General features: G+C 45.4%; 1 protein-coding gene across 3 annotated transcripts in view; it reads left to right on the forward strand.

The window, feature by feature from the left end:
* PLXND1 (plexin D1) overlaps window positions 1–20,438 on the forward strand; it is a 113,912-nt gene that overhangs the window by 80,612 nt on the left and 12,862 nt on the right. For all 3 annotated transcript variants that reach the window (XM_067544353.1, XM_067544354.1, XM_067544355.1), the window contains exons 24-30: window positions 203–333; window positions 1,052–1,250; window positions 9,872–10,018; window positions 12,290–12,446; window positions 13,735–13,838; window positions 15,807–15,870; window positions 19,206–19,240. In XM_067544353.1, coding sequence (XP_067400454.1) covers window positions 203–333; window positions 1,052–1,250; window positions 9,872–10,018; window positions 12,290–12,446; window positions 13,735–13,838; window positions 15,807–15,870; window positions 19,206–19,240 — 837 coding nt within the window. The remainder of the gene's footprint in view (window positions 1–202; window positions 334–1,051; window positions 1,251–9,871; window positions 10,019–12,289; window positions 12,447–13,734; window positions 13,839–15,806; window positions 15,871–19,205; window positions 19,241–20,438) is intronic.

Below are 20,438 nucleotides of genomic sequence, written 5' to 3' on the forward strand. Positions count from 1 at the left end.
GCTGCAAGTGCAGCCACTGCACATTTCCCCACTGTCAATTCTTATCTGGATAAGAAACATAAATCAGAAGGGGCCCAGGGACAGGGAACCCCAGCTCTGTGTTTCTGCTCTTGCCAGGCACATCAGAGTGTGTCAGATAAGATAAAGGTTGGTAAAGCAATGGACTGTGGCTTCCTCACCCAAGTCCTGACTTTTTCTTTAGATTCCTGAAAATTGCAGGCCCAACATGGAAGAAGGAATCGCGTTATTCTCCACCCTGCTCAACAACAAGCACTTCCTCATCGTATTCGTCCACGCTCTCGAGCAGCAGAAGGACTTTGCTGTTAGAGACAGGTAAAAACTTTCTGGGGTAAGAGCAGTGCTACAAGCGTCATTGACAGTCAGCCCTGAGACTGAAGTCCTCTGTTTACCCACAGAGCAGGTGTGCTACAGCAACGCATGCCTAACTCTGACCCAGAGGGATCACTTTCAGGTGCAGAGGGGAAGCCAGGCTCCATGGCGTTCCTGGCTTAACTGCTGGGCCTACCAGAGAAGGTGCTAATTAGTGTCAGTTTTGTGATATGCACCTGGCCTACCAGGAACTTAACAGAGATCTACCAACACGTTTCACATAAGCCACTGAGCATAGCTTTTTGCCACTGCTGACCTAGGCCAGACAACCTGGGAGTTGAAAGGTTCTGTAGCCTGTTACTAATTCCCAAACCATCTGGTCTCTTTATAGTTACTTTCAATTTATCTGAAGGCTGAGCCACACTGGCTTCCCAGTGAATGTCAGAGTCTGAAGACCGTAAACCTGCACCATTATCCGGGGGAGCACCAAAAAGTACAGTGGGTAGTTTTGTCTTGTATGATTTGCATCTCTTACTACTAAAGAGTGGCATGATCCAACATGAGAACCAGTAGCACTGAAAGAGAACTTCAAACTTCAACACACTTGAGAGGTGTCATGAAAAAAATTGGGATTATTACCATGGCCTTGATTTTTTTGAATCCCATTGACTGTATGGTCTTGTATAATCAACCCTAGGGTCATTCATAACTCTTATTTCAGGTGTAACCTGGCCTCCTTGCTCACTATTGCATTACATGGGAAACTGGAGTACTACACCAGCATCATGAAGGACCTGTTGGTGGATCTCATAGATGCTTCAGCTTCCAAAAACCCCAAGCTTATGCTGAGGAGGACCGAGTCTGTGGTAGAAAAGATGCTCACCAACTGGATGTCCATCTGCATGTACACCTTTCTCAGAGTAAGAGACATAATTATGGGTGTTGTTCTAGCTATGAATAGCCCTCCTGAGTGTAATATGGGAGACACGTCAAATTGTCTACGAGTTTGGTTAAACCATGTCACTGAGATGACTACTTATAGCCTGGTCACTAGCAATAGGTGAACCTCAATAGACCCAAAGATTCAGCTTGAACAGGCAGCCAAAAGTTCTGCTGTTTCTCCACTTTTATCTCTTTCTCTGGGCTGGAAATCTCATGAGATCGAATTTTACCTTGAGCTTTCTGGTATGGCTTAGTTTTTCAGGGCCAGAATCACCAGTGGAAAAGTTTTTTCACTATACATTGGGAAGGTTTGGAGCAGGAATAATTTTTTTTTAAAGCTAGTTTGCCAGATGGCTTGAGTTTTGACAAAAGTTCCAGTCAGTTCTTATTTGAGCCAGTTTGCACAGCTCCCTCAATTGTCCTTTGATGGTTCAGTGCTTCTCCTTTTTGAATGCAAGGCCAGAGAACTGAGAAGAAGCCTGTAATGCAGGAGGAGAAACATTGTTGAGTTGCTTGTTGATATTCCTAAGCCCAAAGTGTATTTGCCATTCTGGATCTGTCAGACAGAGCCCATCCTGATAGGCAGGAGAGGCTGTAGACTTGGATTTCTATCCCTCTCTTCCTATTGTTAAGGATCTACCCACTGTAATGTAAGAAGAACATAACTGCCGTATCAGAACACACCAGTGGTCTATGTGCTCCATATTCTATCGCCAACACTTGCCAGTTCCTGATGCTTCAGGATTTTCAGAAGAACTGAGCAATAACCTAACTCTGAATACATGGAAGTAAATGGGAAAATGCCCCATTGACTTCAGTGGGAGTAGAGTTAGGCCAATCATTAAAGGTTTTTGAAAATCACACCCCAGATTTCCTCCAATTGTATAATAATTATAATTATTGTATTCACCATAGGATCAGTACTATAGTATGCCCTTACATACGATAATTTCTTTCAACCCCAGCTGATCATTTTATGTCCTGAAGCCTGAGGATTGATAGTCCTTGTACTTTTATTCTGGTTAGTATTACTAGCTCATATAATTGCAATCAGAAAAATTACTGCAATTAATAGGGATGGCAGTGCATCACGGTGGGACTATTCCCCTGAAAATCTGTTCTGGTAGCCCAAGAAGTGCTCTTTAGCCAAGACAATGAGAACATTAGTGACTCCCAACTAGAGAGGCACCAAAGCTGAGAAGGTTAGATCCAGCTCCAGATCTGAACTTCATCAAATTTCTGGGAGGTTTGGCTCTGAGATTTTGGTTCAGTTACTCAGATTTCCTGATATTGATAATTAAGATCATTGTCATTCCTTGTTCATTTCCAAGATGCTTCAATCCCAACTGCAGAATTGCTATATCTTTGCAGATACAGAAGAAACATACCCTTCTGCATACAAATTGCATTTGCCCGTGCAAATTGGGTTGATGGCTAAGTCCTGGATTTACATATACAAATACTGCCTGCATGGACAAATTAGGGATTTTGAACACACAAACTTTAGCCATGAAAATAGTGCCTGCAGTTTCGTAGTTTGCTTTTGAAAACTTGTCCTAGACAGTTTTCTAACATAATTAAGTAGTTTTAAAATATATTAAAGTAAGTATATTTAAAGTATATTTAAAAGTAAAGTAAGTATATTTAAAATATACTTACTCAAATGTAAATCAGGAGTCAGTCCACTGACATCAGTAAAGTTACACGGGTGTAATATTGGTGATTCAGACCCTGTATTTTGAGTATCATGATGACCAGTTGTGTATTATTTTAAATTAGAGAGAGACTCAAGGCACGGAATCCAGAACTGGGTCTGGACCAGATTTCAGAGGCTGTTGAGATATAGGTCCAGGCCTATTTCTGTTTATTAGACATTTAAATATATACAGTACCTATCAGCCACTAGGAAATAATTTGTAACAGCAATTTCATTTAATGAATTTTGACCTCCTTTTCTGTTCATGATATCCATATGGACAGATTGTTCATTTCTCAAATTTATTTGCCATTCAATATTATTTACCTTTTTCCCATATTTCATTTACTCTGTAGCTTGCTATTCATAATTCAAGCTGATGCTTAGTTGTGGTTCATCCAGTAAGTCAAGTGGTATTGTTTCTGATCCCTGACTGATAAGCACTTAATTGATCCATTGGGCTACTGCTGTGAATGTCCACAAGAAGCAAATCCAACCTGTGTTCAGGCTAGTAAAACTCAATGGCACAAATGTTTGTAAAAAGTGAACACCAAAGGAGCAGAAAAAAGGCCAAAATGAATTTGTTTAAAATGCCAAACAAGTTTTAAAGAAAAAATTGTGTGTAGCATTTGTCTCTGTACATACCCAGGATGTGAAATATATCACAAATTTAAGGAAATTCGACCTATACCTGTGGTTGGTGATGGAAGTCCAGGGAGGGCAAACATTTAGGTTTTTTTGTTTTTGTGCATATAGTTAAACCATGTGCTAAAAATTACTGATATCTCCTTTTGGAGAGGGAAGACCATATGTTAGATTAAGGAAATGTGCAGGCATCTGATACAACCCAAAGCAACTGCTTAATTTCTGCTGAAAATGGACATTATGTAAGACAGTTTTCTGGGAAAAAAGCTGAGTTTTATCATGTGGGACTTGGGTCTTGGATGGCTTTCAAAGGAAATGAACAGCACTTGCAGTTCTTAAGTAGCTTGCAAGTTCCTATGTTCTGTCTCTTCCTCCAACTCTCTGTCCCCAGTACAAATGGTGAGAGAGCTACCATTTGACACCCGTATGAATTGAGACTACTGATCACACCTGCTAATCAGTTTGGATTGTAGGCTTGTCTTGAAGACTGTACTTGGTCCATGGATCCAGCTTTTTGAAATAGGAGAGCCACAAATTGTAATTCATAGAAGTTAATATAAAACATGAAGCTGGCTTGTAAATAATTTGTTCCTTCCATCTTCACCCTGGCTTTATCCCAATACAGAGGAAGATAAAAGACAGATGTTATCAATAGAAATGTATACTGAATGAGGGAGGACTGTGATAATGCTGTAATTTTATGAAGCTCAGGGGAGAAGCCAGACCTGGTGGAGTTTGGGGAAAACCTGCAGACAGCAAGGAATTGAAAAGCAAGCTGCTTTGGCTGAAATAGGATGGCACCAGCTCAATAGCCATCCTTTAGCTGCAATACAGCTCTTGGCTTTTGCGGGGGGATGAAGAAGAGGAACGGATAGTGAGCCGTTGATGCTGTCCAGTCCTGTTACATTTATTATTTAGTAATATAAATGTGAAGGGTAGCTCCCATTGACTTCAGCTGAATTTGTGGATGCTCACCACATCTGAGAAACAGGCAAACCATCTAAGTCGTTATCACAGTTGCTGTCATTTTGTCTATCTGGGTGATTAGCACCTAAGTGTGACATCTCATTAAAAATGTGGCCCCTCCAGCTATCTAGTCCAACCCCCTGCTCAAAGCAAGGCCAACTCCAACTAAATCATCCCAGCCAGGGCTTTGTCAAGACGGGCCTTAAAAACCTTTAAGGAAGGAGATTCCACCACCTCCCTAGGTAACCCATTCCAGTGCTTCATCACCTGCCTAATCCCTAATATCTCCTTTCCCCACCCACCTTTCCTAATATCCAATCTAGACCTCCCCCACTGCAACTTGAGACCATTGCTCCTTGTCCTGTCATCTGCCACCACTGAGAACAGCCTAGCTCCATCCTCCCTGGAACCCCCCTTCAGGTAGTTGAAGGCTGCTGTGAAATCGCCCCTCATTCTTCTCAGATATAACAGCCCACCTGACCACTGACAAACAGACCTCCGCATCCTAGGACACTTTGAAAAAATAAATCTGTTTTGGGTCCTGCTCTCAGTCACTGGGACATTGACATTTAAGAAAGAGAAGGTGATACCGTGCTAGAGGCTTTTTTCTGTCTGCTTCACTCAGTCTTGTGGCTGGTTTGTGGTGTGTGCATGTTGGTAGTTAGGTCGTTCTGTTCACTAGCAGAAGCCATTATCTCTTTAAAGGATTTAATTCCTTGGTACCAGTGAGTTCAGTGCATCCATTGCCAGTAACAGGTTTGGGCCCACTTGAGAGATCTCAATTCCAGCGTGAAAAGATGAAAAGCGTTGCCTGTGCTTCGTAATCCAAGAGGCTCTGTGATGAGAAGTAGACTGACCGCTTTGGTTTTCACTCCTTCGGGACAAGCTAACGTCATTCACTTGTGGCTTCGTTCCACCGCTTGATCTACATGGTGTGCCCAAAGCTATGAAAATCAAAGCTATCGTTCTTCTTTTCACCACAGCGTGTTTCCCTCTCTCAGCAAAATAAACATTTTTGGTTACAGTGCAACATGGCTTTGTTCTGCAGAGTATCTTTCAAATCCCCTCCCACCCAGAATGCGTTGCAGCAGCAGACAGAAGTCAGGAAACAGTCAGAGGAAAACAGTGTGTTTGCTGCAGAGATGTGAAAAAAGAGAAGAGAGGGAGAGATCGAGGGAGTCCATTCCAGATGGCAGGAGCCGCAGAGGAGAATGCTCCCACAGCACTGCTGTAGCCTGATTGTGGCAAAGAAAAGCGAGGAACCCAAAGCCAGACAAGTGGACTGTGCAGGGCAGAAGTAAAAGAGTCTCAGGTTCAAATCCTGGCATAATTGAATGCAGATCTTCTGAAGTCAGGTGAACTGCACTATTTCCACCAATGGTGATTTGGCCCAAAGTCTGCGATTTAAATTACCAGTGATAGACAGACACCTCCATTGTGCACCTAATTTCTGTGAAACAAACCCGTTTCCCTTCACACAGCCAGTTTTCGGTAAAGAAATTTACCAGCCCCCTCATAGCACTGGGCCCTGAGACATATGTGACAATGGGTCTGTTTTTAGTTCTGGAATTATCCCCATTAATCACAACGTCTATTTGAAACAGCTGCTATAAAAGGTCCCTTACAACTGTACAGCGGAAAAATTCCAACTGCTTGTATTTTCCCTCGTAAGTTAACATTACACGGTTTAAACATTTGTTTTATATTAATGCTCTGTCGAACAGCCCATCCATTTGTGTTGCAGTAAAGAAAGGTTTGAAGAGCCGTCTGCACATGGAGAAGGGATCCTTACAAAATTCAGAATCACCATAGTCACTAGTGGCCTCCGTTTAATGCAGTACCACTGAAGTCAGTGGAGTTACCAGTATGATGAGGAAAATTTGGCTTGGTGAATTGAGGACACATAATGGCGAAATCTCAAGAGGTTTGGGTGAAGTATGAATGTGTATGCAAAGCTGATCCAAATTAACTGAACTAAGTGTAGAACTGAGCTGGGGATCTGAGGTGAAATTATCCATGTCAGTACTCCATACTCATGATTTATACTGGACATGCGGAAAAAAGATCCTTTCCTGGGTATTATTTCAGCACACTGATGTCTAGCTCCTGATAGAACCAGCAATCTTGGAGATTACATGAAAATGAAAGTTAATGGCATAATAATTATCTAGAGATGGACTTGGAAAACAATGTTCAGATCTGGGTCCCAATCCAAACTTCCCCAAAATCTGTGGGGATGGATGGATCTGGGTTTTGGTTCTTTCCATGACAGAGATAAGGACTCAGTCCAAAAGTGGGAATCCAAAACAGTATGGGGGGTCTTTGGATCTGGGGTTTGGTTTAGTGCCATCTCTAACATCCACTATCTTCTGTCCCCACATGGCAAGCACTTGTTTAGCCTGAATCTTTGGTGGGAACTTCCTTGTACTGGGCATTTGGAATAAACAGAAGTTTTCCATTGTTCTGCTCAAATGTTTTGGAAATGTCTCTTTGGAAATGTTCCCAGGAGGACATTTCTAATGACACGTCAGCTTGTTAATGCGGGAGTAACATGTGAATCCCGTCTGTGCTCTGATTCTTAATTTTTTTTCCAAGTCACATAAAAACCAAGCACCACACATCATGCACAGAACAGTTCAGATTATGCTAGCCTTTACTGTGCTTTCCATTACTGTAAAGTTATTTTGGTGCCCAAGGTAATTTTAAAACCCCATAACACTGCACTCAAAATGTTTTTTAAAAAGTTTAATTAAATACATGCCTAATTGGCGGGGGGGGGGAATGTGTTTTGGGGGGGAGGGGGAATCTAATTTTTCTCCTGAATCAGCATTGATCTTTGTTGGTTCAACTTCCTTCCCCCCCAGCTAGCCAAGTCCAAAGGCAGTTTTTGACGTATTTCCAAACCAGTTTTCCCAACAATAGTCTAAGTTTCCAGGTTAGCCATTTTATCTACAGTGCCTGCCTGCCAGCCTCCTTTTCCCATCTTTGAAATTTTCTGTCTGATTGATGTTTTTGCAGCTTTCCACAACAGCCCACGGTTTCTGGATTTTAAACCTAGAGCCAAACACAGAAATAGTATCTAACAGGCTGAGCATTGTAGTTCATTTCCTGTGTTATTACGCTTGGGTGTTAGACCATGATCCTTTATGCTACAGCAGAGTCTGATATACCCATTTCAATTATTTCTTGGCCATTCTCCCTCCATGGCATGTTCATATTCACAAGAATTTGCCGCATAATCAGCTTCACTCAACACACTATAGGTTGGAACCAAGTAGTAAATAGCTAATCTACCAGCAGAACTTTCACAAAATAAGCTTTTGCTGGCTTTAGAGGCAGCTTTATGTCTGAGGTGTAATTTAACTCTAGCTGAGGTTTTTGAAGAGTCTGAAAACAGGAAGCAAAAAATGCAGTCATTTCTTGCACAGTACATGGATAGAGATGAGACTTGAACCAGAAACCAAGATAAAACCTCCTGTCCTAAACTTTGGAGGGCGAGGAGAGTTTGAATCTGAATCAGGATCCAGATTCAGCTTTCATGACTGGCCCGTCTTTTTGTAATAGGCTGAATCCAAATCCAGGATTCAAGCATCCTCTAATCTTTCAAGGGGTGGGGTTCAAATCCCAGATCTGAATTTAGCACCTGTGTCTGTCTCCTATGAATACAAGATTACATGCTATATAAAGCAGAGAAACTCCAGATTCATCATAGCAAGGCCAGCTTTAGGAGCACCGATTGCAATGAGGTTAATTTATAGGGGCCTCAAATCACATAGTGATACAAGCAGGTGACGTTTGCATGTTCCTGTCACAACACTCCCTCAGCGTCAATGTCATCCCACTGCCTGATGGCTCAGAATCCTCCCTTTCACCAAGAAGCCAAAGTCATCTCCCTGTCTTCTGATTTTCACATCTCTAATCAAGCCCCACAGTTTTTCCCAGTACCTGAAGCACAACCAGCTCCTCCTAAACACATTTCCCAGCCATATCTTCCTCATTGTGCCATTGGGACTGCTAGCGTGTTATCCCATTCAGAAGGAATGTTGCAGAAAGTTGTTAAAACCCCACAGCAGCTTCAAGTAAACTTTCCAGCTTCATTAGAAATGTCGCCCTTGGAAAATTAAATATATGCACCATGGCACAGATGGTGTGTGTCCACCTACACTCATACTGTGGCATCATATCATCAACTGCACTGAATGCAGCAGAATCAAAATTGACATCAAACTAATTGCTTTAGCAATTATAAGGCATTTGGAATAGAAGACTTACCAAGTCTTAATTAAGAAGCAGATTGAACAGGATCTAGCATCTCATGGTTCAGAAATGTAAAAATAATTGGATATCTGTTGTCTTGGGTAGAGTTTCAGATGGCAGAGCTGGGCATATATGTATGTCTGTGCGTATTTGTGATGCTCAGAAAAATATAAATATGCAATAATTTACACTTGCTTCATTTGAAAGAATAACACATGAATATTAGGGTGGATGGGACGTACGCCAGCCTGAAAAAATTTGGTAAGGAAATAGATAATGACTCTAGTTCATCCGTGTAGCTGTAGTGACTGTATCAGAAGTGGTGCTGTAAATAAGTTTGGATGAGCTGGGTTGAGACCAGCAGGAATGTATTGCTGTTTGTTGTTAAGACAGTAGTATCATGATCAGGACTCCATAGTGGTAGGCACTGTATGAGTGCAGAGTGAAAGTGAGTCCCTGCCCCAAAGAGATTACAGGCATGCTTAATGTGCTATATTAATATACATCTATTTTGACAATGTATTTTAAACTATATAAATGCTGCACTCTAGTTATGAGACATAAAGCCCTGGCTCGTTTCTGGTCATTCATGATCCTACAGCACTTCTTGTAGGAGTTAATCAGCCTATCACTTCCTGCCTCTCTAAAATTCCCCATGACTTCAGCTGGGTGTGACATCCTTCTTCACTTCCTGTCCTAAACTGATATGCTGTGTATTGTTGCCAGGCCCTGTTAGGGATTGATCCTGAAAAGTGCCGAGCACCTTCTGTGAGATGCTGAATGCCTTCAACGCCCAAGAATTCAGTGGGAGTTAAGGGCAGGGAGCTCTCTCTAGGGATTTCTCAGCACCTGGCATGGATCAGTCCCTTAAACAGGAGGCATTTCTAACCCCAGAGGTGTCTGGGACCCTGCGGGATGAAATCACTACGTTACAAGGGGCATCTTTGCAGACCCTGTCTGAAAGAACCAAGCAGTTGGAAGGATTGACTATAATTGATTCCTAGTTGCCCACTGCCTTTTCTTTTTCTTCTCCAGGAGACAGTCGGAGAGCCCTTCTTCCTGTTGCTCTGTGCTATCAAACAGCAGATTAACAAGGGTTCCATCGATGCCATCACAGGGAAAGCCAGGTATACTCTCAATGAAGAATGGCTACTGAGGGAGAACATTGAGGCAAAGCCAAGGGTAAGTGAGTCTTGAACCCCTCAAGTGATGCCATGTCAGGATTCTGCAGGAGTCCTAAGATGCAATTTAAAAATGTTTGCCCAAGAAAACTGTAGAGGCTGATATTGAATAAAGACGGATGTGCAACTACACTCGCAAAATGTGTGTGTAATGGTGCACCTGGCTTGCATGTGTCATTCTTTTGATGGCAGTCAGATCAGATTATCGGGCATGTAAATGATTCACCCTTTGCTGCAAATGCTGTTACCCAGTTTGCACATGTAATTGTGATAATTGTGCAAGTTAGACATGCAGTCGTGCAGGCACTTTTCCTGTGCGGTGGGGCCCCTGACTGTTTCAAAAGCAGGCATGTAACAACCTAGACGAGGAACATACCAAACCTGGCTCTTGCGGAGTCCGTATGATTGGCCCAGATCAGGGGGATGCTAAATAAATATAGACGCTGTTCTCTGACAGTCAGAGGGTTAAAGAACAAAGCGCATCTTGTCTTTACAGTTTCTGGCAAATCAATAACTTCAGTGTCAATGAGAAGTTGCTAGCTATAAATTGGAGGTTTGGTATGAAGGCTTTTGTACAGGGAATTGCAGGAATCCTGCTGAAAAGTGATCCTATAGAAGCCTCTCGAGAATAAGTCAGACAAAAATGTATATTCGAAGGACTTTCCCATCAGTCTCTGACAGAGAATGCAGCAGACAGTCTTATCTAGCGCCTGGCCCAATTTTGCTTTTGACATCACTGGGGGAAACCTGGAGCAGCTCCACTAAAATGAGTAGGGATATACACCAGCGAGACTGAGAGCAGGTTTCGCCCCTATATCCGTAGTTGCGTCTCTGCAGAGTCCCTTTACCGATTGACCTGTAATTCACTGTGCAGACTGAGGGCGGTTAGCAGCTGGGCTCCTGCTGTTAACTTGCTCGACAGTGATGGTAACTTCATGGGTTTGAGTGGGTAAAGTGCTGCTGACCCTCTGCTTGCAAGTAACAGAAATAAGCCAGGGCAAGGTATGCAGCTGGAAGCAGAACGGGTCCTGGATCAGTTCGGACTCGCTGCCAAGCCCCCTAAGTGACGATAACTGAAGCTGGTTTGAAAGCTGCTTGCACATTCCACCTTGAAAAAACAACCCGTCATTAAATGTTAGGGGGCAAACTTTTCCCTTTGACACCACATGTATAAGCACGTATACCCTGCTCTTCTCCAGGCAGTCTTGGGCGTATGCATGCTTCCCACTGACACATTAGCTTGGCATTGCAAAGGGGCCGAAAGAAGTTGGGCGCCTGACGCTTCTGTGAAAATTCCAGCTGTAATTCTCAGGCATGATTGCAAGAAGTGGCCTCCTATTAACAGAGACACGAAAGTGTGGGTGCAGCATGGGAGGCGGTGCCGCAGCTCGCTGGGAATCAAGCCGGTGGTGCAGCTAGGGGGTGAGGGAGAGGCTACAGCAATACTGACTGGAAAGTGGATTTGAATCGGAATACCGGATCAGCCCAGCTAGTTGGGAGGAGCAATGTGATTGGACACCCAGAAGCTAAGCCCCTGTTGCTCCTCCTTTGACTTCATTGGTAGCTTCACCAGAGAGAGGAGAACAGGGTGTGCTCCACGCTGTCTTGTCCTCCCAGAGGATTTGGACAGGATGGCCGTCACTTCTGCTCTCCTGTGATTGGCTGATGTGACCGTTTTCTCCATGTCATGCACAATGGGCCAATGTACCCCTTCCATAAAGTAGCACAGCTTCATTGACTCCCATGTAACTGCGCCCACTTACCCCAGTGCTCAACTTGGCTTAACATCTGATACAACAGAAACCTTTATGAAACAGAGGGATTCCATTCATAGCAGTGCGGGAAGCCGCCACAGTAAGCACTGACTGTCTCCCTTGTCACCAGTCTCAGCAGAGAAGCCAAGGACATGAATGGGCCATGGAGACCGAACGCCCCTCTCACCCTTAGAGGTGGTCCCTGCGGGGCAGGGCTAAGGCCCTTTAGCAGGGCAGTGTGGGGGCAGCTTGCACTGTTGCTCCTCATGCACTCCTAGCTCTGTGAATAAATAGGGGCCCTCAGTCTCAGGACTGTAAATCAGCATCTTTCACCAGCACTGAGACTCAGAGAGAGGTTTTGTTCAATGGGATTTCCAGAAGCACGATGCCGGAATGTACCAATAAAAATGTACATGCCCTGCAACTTTTCTGTCTTTGGGAACTAACAGACCATTATGAGCATCCCCATCCTAAACCATTACGGATCCCCCCCACCCTAACTCTGCCTCTCCCCACAGAACCTCAATGTGTCTTTCCAAGGCTGCGGCATGGACTCCCTGAGTGTTCGGGTCATGGACACAGACACTCTAAGTCAAGTTAAAGAGAAGATACTTGAAGCCTTTTGCAAGAATGTCCCGTACTCCCAGTGGCCAAGAGTAGAAGACGTTGACCTTGGTAAAGACTCTTTTCCCTTGGGAAATGCCAGTCCTTATTTTAAGGGTGGAAGAGCTCACTGTGTACAATATGGCCTGCTGTCAGGGAGAGCAGCCATCAGCTCTTGGCACCATCACTGGCCGGTTGGGAGGAGCAGTGCAGCAGCTCTAGAGAGGGGGGGCATACCCAGAGGAGACACAGTGATCCGTGGGAATGAGTCATAGGGCCAGATTCTGATTGGTGTGACTGATGTGTGAGGTGCTGTAGGTGAGGGTGTAAAGACAGTTAAGTTTGTGTTAAGTACACAACAAGTAGGCAGGAGAAAAGCTTAGGATAGTGGAGCAGTACTTCAACTTGCTCCTTCCTAAACCCTGCCCTCCTTTTTTCTGGCCCTTGTGTGTATTGCTCAGACCAGCAGAGACTGCCTTACTCTCAATTATGGACACATGTATCTGCATGCTGATGGGTAACATTCATCACCTTACAGGCCCTTCTGAACGTGCCCATGGACACTAGTCTGGGCATAGGTTCAGACAAGTCTTGTCGCTGCCTATGGAAGGGCTTGATGGCCAGAGCGTGCAGCTGGCTCTTTCTCCAGGGAGCCACGTATGAGCCAGACCCTAACAGTGGAAGGGAATGCTAGGAAAGGGCTGTGCCCTGTTCAGCTCTGTCAGTAGTTGGCCACGGTGTTGCTTGGCTCTGCTCCTCATCCCGCATGACTTGGAAGGCTGAGTGTGGCCGTGGGTAACTTACTGCACAAGTGCACTCAGCGAGGGGAGAATGGAGGCCAGTGGAATTCAGCGTCACAGGTAGTCACGCAGGGGTGACATTCACCAGGGCCAAAGCCTCGGGAAGCAGTGCCCATGTGGAAGGCAAGATGTGCACCATGTAGAAACTCTGCCCCTCATCCTGTTCACCACCAGCTGATGTCGCTGGTACACGTCTCTGGGTACTCCTGCAGAAGAGTGGGAGCACTTGGCTTTTTCTCCATTGGCTGATGGACGCTGGCATTTGCGGCCCAGGATCTGGCCAAATGAAACACAAGCACAGCCATCCCCACTCTCTGCCCACGCCACGCAGCCCTCCCCCCTTGTGCGCTGTCAGTGGGGCTCAGAATACTGTGCACAGTGAGAGAATCTGTGCCAGATGCGAACTGACGGGCACGCACAGCAGAGCCCCTAACACCTCCGAACACCTGTTCTCTGCACGGAATGTGGCGTCTCAGCAATGGGCTGTTTGCTTGCTCCAAGCCGAGGTGCAGGGGCCCTGTTCAGGCTGGCTTTTAATTAACTCCTTTATCTGTATCTAGAGTGGTTTGCCACAAGCACTGACAGCTATGTCCTGCGGGACCTTGATGACACTTCAGTGGTGGAGGATGGCAGAAAGAAGCTCAACACGTTAGCCCACTACAAGGTAAAACTGCAAATGCTCACAGAGAGACTTCCCTTCCTTCCAGCCGGTCTGTCCTCAGGGACATTCCCTTTCGAGGATGCTTAGCAGAGACAAGCAGGAAGGTTGCCATAGCGCCATGAGAGCTTCCGGGGAACAGACATCTGCCCTGGCGAGAAACTCATTAATATTGCAACACATTGAGATTAATTAAATGCTCTTCATGCAAAACAAGTTATTACTGACAACATAAAAGCCTTCTATTCCCAATGGCCACCCTCCATGCTGATTAACATTATAGCACTCCCGTTCCCTGCTCCCACAGAAATCAGCGATAAAGTTGCCATTGATTGTCCTGAGAGCAGGCTCTGGCCCACAAGTTGGAGCTGTTTGTTTCTGTAACAGAGTGTTCCACTTACAGTGACACTGTCAAGGAGCTGAAGCCAAAAATACAGTTTAAATGTGATTCCGCATAAAATGAATGATCTCTTGACCCCCTTTACCTTTAGAACGAAATGGAAACTGGAGTTTTTATTGGATTATTGATTTCCACGTACCCCGGGAGTGCTGGAAACACAATCCACCCTGCATGGCAACACAGTTCATGGACAACCAAAACTGAAACATTACTATTACTGTTATGGTGGTAGCACCTTGGAGCGCCATTCATGGACCAGTGCCCCATTGTGCTAGGTGCTGTACAAAAACAGAACAAAAAGTCCCCGAAGAGCTAACTATCTAAATTTGGTGGCATTCTTCCTTGGGAATAAAAATAAACAAACAGCATCTAAATGGTGAAAAGTCATTTTCTTTGAATTATCTCAGGTGTTGTTACTTCAGTACATAAGGCTGAAGTGCCCATCCCCGTGGTGTCTGGAACCATTTATCTATCATAGATACTTATGTGGCCCCAGTACTATAGCATTGGAACACATCGCAATCTTTAAGGCAGCAGTTCCCAAACTGTGGGACATGACCCCAAGTGGGGTCGCTTCATCGGCAGATGGAATCACAGCAATCCCGAGCGTGCAGAGGACGCCACTTTACAAAATGGCCTCCTCCGCACAGCGTGACCTCACACGCACCGTAGGCAGAAGGTCACGTCTCATGGGGGAAGTGATTTTGCTCTACAAAACAGCCCCCTCCATGCAGCATGACGTCGCACGCACCGTATGTGTGGGAAGTCATGCAATCCAGAGGACGCCGTTCTGTAAAGCAGAACGGCATCCTCCTTGCAGCGTGACCTTGCATGTACAGTGTGTGTGAGGTCACACTGCAGGGAGGACACCATTTCTAAACAGCAACTTCCGTGCTGTCTGGGGTGGTGGGAAACAACACATCTGAAAAGGGGTCATGCAGGGAAAATGTTTGGGAACTGCTGCTTTAAGGTGTTTATCCAGTGAGGACTATTATCCCCATTTTACAGATGGGAAAATGAGGCACAGAGAGACCAAATTTCCAAGTGTTCTGCTCTGAGGAGATGCAGGGAGCCTGCAGACTGCGCATTTCAGACCTCTCGCTGAACAGGCGAGTGGGGTTTAAGAGTCCCAGGAGAGCCCACTAACCATTGGATTTTTCCCATCTTTATTTAGAAATGACAGTAGTTCCCCCATGAGAGGCACTTGCATCGCACACACACACACACACACTCAGCATTTCATTTCTTGCTTAGCATCAGTGGCGGTTCTTCACGCTGCTAGCCATCCTCTTAGCCTGGAGAAAGAGATGAAGGTGGGTCTTGCCCTCGAAGTGGCAAGGCACCCGTGTCATTAGTCACTAAGGCCTAGTCCTGTTGATGTCATTGAAATATTGGGAGTTAGGCACCTAAATAGTTCCGAGGAGCTGGGGCTAACGTCGGGACATTTTTTTCCATGAGGTGTGGTTGTTATCTTGACAGTGGCAGCTTATGCTTGCTGCTCAGACACTGCTACAGAGCTGTCTCATTTAGCCTTTCTTAATATACCTTCCCTTTGTTCTTCTCGTCCTCCTCAGATTCCTGAAGGTGCATCTCTAGCAATGAGTTTATCGGATAAGAAGGACACCACGCTAAGTCGAGGTAATTTGCTGTTCTCTCTCTTTCACCAGTGATTGCGCAGGTAACCTATGTTTTAGAGACGGGAAGTGAGATCAGGGTCGGCCCTGAGGAGGTACAGAGACCCTGCAGACTGTGCATTTCAGACCTCTTGCTGAACAGACGTGTGTGGGGTTAACCCTTTCGTGGTTAGCTAGAATATTGTGGTTACCATCATTCCTGGAGTGCCATCCCCCAGAAATGCATCAAGCATTCAGCCAGCGGTGATGATCAACTTGAGCCTATGACATACGGCCTCTGTGCCAGGAATGCAGTAAACACAGCGGTGGCCCTTGTCAGCACCCAAGGCAGATATTTCTGAGACACCTGCAGCCCCAGTGCTGGGTGCCCTACAGTTCAGCTTCATCCGTCTCGTTTCTGTGGTGCTGCACAACATGGCAGGGTATCAGGCTGTGATCTTCACTGGGACCCAGAGCCTGAGGCAAAAGTCAATGGGAGTAAAAACTGAGGAAATGTGAGGATTTGGTCCCATGGTCGTAGTGTGATCTCAGCTTTGCTGGGCAAAGTGGCCTGGCTACTTCTAAGTGAGCCTGTGACAATGGAACGGATCATTGTAGCCTTTGGAAGCTATCACATCTCCAACAGGATCTCCAATTGTTCTTCCAGCTGGTGCTCTTTACCCAGTGGGGCCTGTGATTTAACTGTGTCCTGCATTCAGCGAAGACGCATTTATGGCGCTCTGGCAAATGTATATAGAATGAACAATCAGCTCTTAATTCCTTTCCATTGGATTCTTTACTACTGAGATACAATAAGCCCCAAATGTCTTCAGCTGGTCACAGAATGCTTGTGCTACAGGAATTTGTGTGGCTGAATCCTGCCATTTATATATAAATGGTGTAGCACCCTCAGCCAGAATTGATAGCGAGACAAAGAGACAGGAAGACAGAGCAGAGACACTTAGTGCTCTATTGACAGCAGTGCATGACATTCTCTGTATGGCGGCCAACAGTCTGAAGAGAAAAAAAAAGAAATCCAAAGAGCTGGGAGCAGTGTTGCTGCAGCATTTTGGCAGAGCTGGGGGTGGGGCAGGACTGGAGACTGCCGTGAATATAATACATTGGTCATCAGGCTGGACAGCATGAGGTCATCCCCAAGTGCTGCTGAATGGGCCCATTTGTCGCTCTTTGTACGTGAATGGCTGCTGTTTAATGTTGTGACAGCCTGGCTCCCAGTTTCTGCTGAATGCTTCGCATCAGGCACAGGGGAGAAGAGCTTTTATTTGGATGAGTGGCAAAGCCAGGTTCTGTGGTCAATCTTCATGTGTCACTCTGACATCCTAAAATTGAAACTTCCAAACTTCTCGTTCCAACGCCGAGGATTTTATAGGTCACTTGTAAAAAGAGAAAACAATTGATTTTGTGTCTTCTTGTGCTAAGCCCCCAGAGGCAAGGACTATCTTTTTGTTCTGGGTTTGTAGATCACCTCGCACAATAGGTGTTCTGGTCCAGGACTGGGGCTCCTACGTGCTATACTAATACAAATTATTATTTATTTATTGACATGCATGGGTGGAGGAGAGGAGAAGGTTCTGCTTTCTTTCTTTTTTTTAACCTTAAACTTCTGGATTATCAAGTCTCCTCTGTGTTGGCTCTACGACTTTGTAGAGAACTAGGCCGGGACCTTTCCCATCCCTCAGTTTGAAGGTGTTTGATTCTTCCACAAAGAACCTTTTTCCCCCAGGTGTTTGGAAGTTTGGATCGAATATGTTAGCAAAAACAAAACAGAAATGGAGGCGTTTGAGGCCAACTTTACACTAGCGAGCTTACAGTGGCACAGCTTTACTGATGCAGCGGCACCGCTGTAAGATCAGTCATGTATCCGCTCTATGCCGATGGGAGGGCCACCTCAATAAAACCACCTCAACGATGTCAGCAGGAGAAGCACTATGCACACTACCACTTATGCCGGTGAAACTTATATAACCTTTTTCACACTCCTGAGCAACATACGTTTTGCCAGCATAAGTGGTAATGTAGACATGGCCTGAAACTCTACTCAAAAATCTCTTCCCCTCTCAATTACTCAGGTCCAGTCTCTTTTAATGTCAGCATCCCTCTAGTTCTCAAGTGCTATATAGAGTTATCTGAATCAGCAAAGCCAGGGTAGACAAGAATTTCATATGAAGAAAGAAACAAAAATAAAGTTTAAAAGCTGCCAATTTTTTTTAGGCCTTCACACCTGGTAAAGAAATAAAAAGGGCACAGATCCAATGGCGTTTGTCTCTGAGATCACTTTTAAGCCACAAGAATGTTGAAGCTCATTACACTGTTTAGCAGGGGGAGAAGTGCTGCACTGTCATGCAAGAGCAAGTTCAAAGAGCAGTTGAAGCAACACACCTACCCCGCCTGCCACTCCGAGTGACACACTCGCAGAATAAATGGAGTAGAACCAGGAGGGTGCCCCCGTCAAATGTGCCTTTGCAGAAATATATGTCTTATTGGGTCTTTCCCTGTAGCTGTTGATCATCAGCGTCTGAAAGCAGAAGTCATTGCCTGCAAACAAACTTCTACAGCAGCTTTTGGCTGCCAGCAGCAGCGTGTCCAGGAATCAAAATTTGACACTTTTGGAGCGGCACGCTACTCTGGGGCCAGAGCAGCTTGCGCTCCTCCCCACGGCCCAGGGGCCAGAGCAGCTCGCGCTCCTCCCCACGGCCCAGGGGCCAGAACAGCTCGCGCTCCTCCCCACGGCCCAGGGGCCAGAACAGCTCGCGCTCCTCTCCACGGCCCCAGCCTGGAGGACCTGTCAGCTTCCCCTGCAGCCCTGGGCCCGGAGGAGTTCTGTGACCCTGCCAATTATTGGGGCACCGTGTCCCTACTGGCCCCTCCCCTTGTGCTCGCCCCTGGCTGCCAGATTTAGGCAGCATGTAGAAATTAGTTTCCTTTCTGTGAAGGGGTGATAAGAGACTTTCTGAAACCCGAGTCAAACAGGACGTAGCCCAGTAATGATAAATGCTGAAGTACCGTACAGCCAAGCAAGGCCAAGCGTTAACTAGTGACCAGAGTGCAGGAGCGGAAGCTGGCAACTCATGAGTTCTAATCCTGGCTCTGACACAATCTTCAGGCAAGCTGCTGTGCCTCTCTGCCTCAGTTTCCCCATCTGTGAGATGGATTAAATGCCAGCTTCACAGAAAGACTGTCAGGATTAGTTAAAGTGCCTTGTACAGGAAGCACTAAGTGTTGTCCTTGCTGCACTTCCCACAAAACACAACACCCCATTCCCAAATTTTTCCATTAACTGTTTCTATGTGAGAGCAACATAACAAACTAAACGGTTCTGTTTTTCTTTATTTTTTCCAGTGAAGGATTTGGATACCGAAAAATACTTTCATTTAGTAAGTATCCCGTGCCAAAAGCAATCAAGGCTAATGACCCTCCCACTGTGTGTGGCCAAAGGTGTTTTCCTTGGGGCTTACTTCTCCCTTCCCCTTCCACCTGCTCCCCATTTCCTTTGTAATGTAAAATGTCTATTTGGGAACTGGACCCTCTCACCAGGAAATTGTCTGAGCAACGAGGTACAGATAACTTAAGGAAAAAGCAACCAGTGCACACAGATTCCCCGGGGGCCCTGTCTTGTGGCTGGGAAAAGAATGACTTAGCTAGAGGAGTGTGGCGGGTGGGAAGGTGGCCTGGGCTGATGGAATGTGCAATGCACCATTGTTATGGAATGAGCCTGCCTTGCAGCGTTGTGTTAATGTGCACTCAAAGAGCAGTAATGCTGTGCAGAGTTTTTTGTCGAAGGCAAAGCTAGGAATGCTTTCCATATGTACCATAAATGCGGGCGGATGCATTTGTCACCCAGCTAGCTTGTTGGCCTGGGATCAAACCTGCCCAGGGGGTTGGCTGAGACTCCTATGGTTACTGCGTTCTTTGAGTAATAAAAGTAATGCTTGAACACACGGTATGTATGGCAGAGAGAGGGAGAGTGTTCATTTTTTATCTTAATCTTGATCACAGTCTCAAACATATTTTGCCTTTCTGATAGCTTCCAGTTAACAGATTCAGGAAGAGCAAAACCCTGCTAGTGGGGGATGTTTCAAAAAATTGAGTTCACTGCAAGCATATCGATTTAATCTGTAGAAGGAAGTAGTCTCTGCCGTGCAGAAAGAGTCCAACCGTTTTATTCTGTTGCTTGATCATGAATTGTTTTAGCAAGAGATCTTCATCTGGCCTAAATCAGCATAGCTCCCTTGACTTCAGTGGAGCTGTAATGACCGACACCAGCTAAAGATCTGGCCCAAAGATTTACATTTCCAAAGTAGTGGTAGATAGGTTCCAGTGGCATGAAACTCGATGGGAGAGGAGAATCATACCCCGTGTGACTATATTATGATGATATTCCTAGTAACCTCTCTCCCCATGGTATTTCTGCTTTTGGACCCACATCATTTCCATGTACGTGATGAAAGAAGGGAGAATTTTTGATGATGTTAACATAACCAAGCTCCGTGGGGCTGAAGCACTATGTGTGATAATGGCACTGCTGCATTCAATGCAATGCTGGCTCCCCATGATACCTCCTCTTCGGAGAGA

The sequence above is a fragment of the Emydura macquarii genome, unplaced genomic scaffold (assembly GCF_026122565.2).
Source record: "Emydura macquarii macquarii isolate MOO-44397 ecotype Brisbane River unplaced genomic scaffold, CSIRO-AGI_Emac_v2 contig_968, whole genome shotgun sequence".
Taxonomy (NCBI): Eukaryota; Metazoa; Chordata; order Testudines; family Chelidae; genus Emydura; species Emydura macquarii.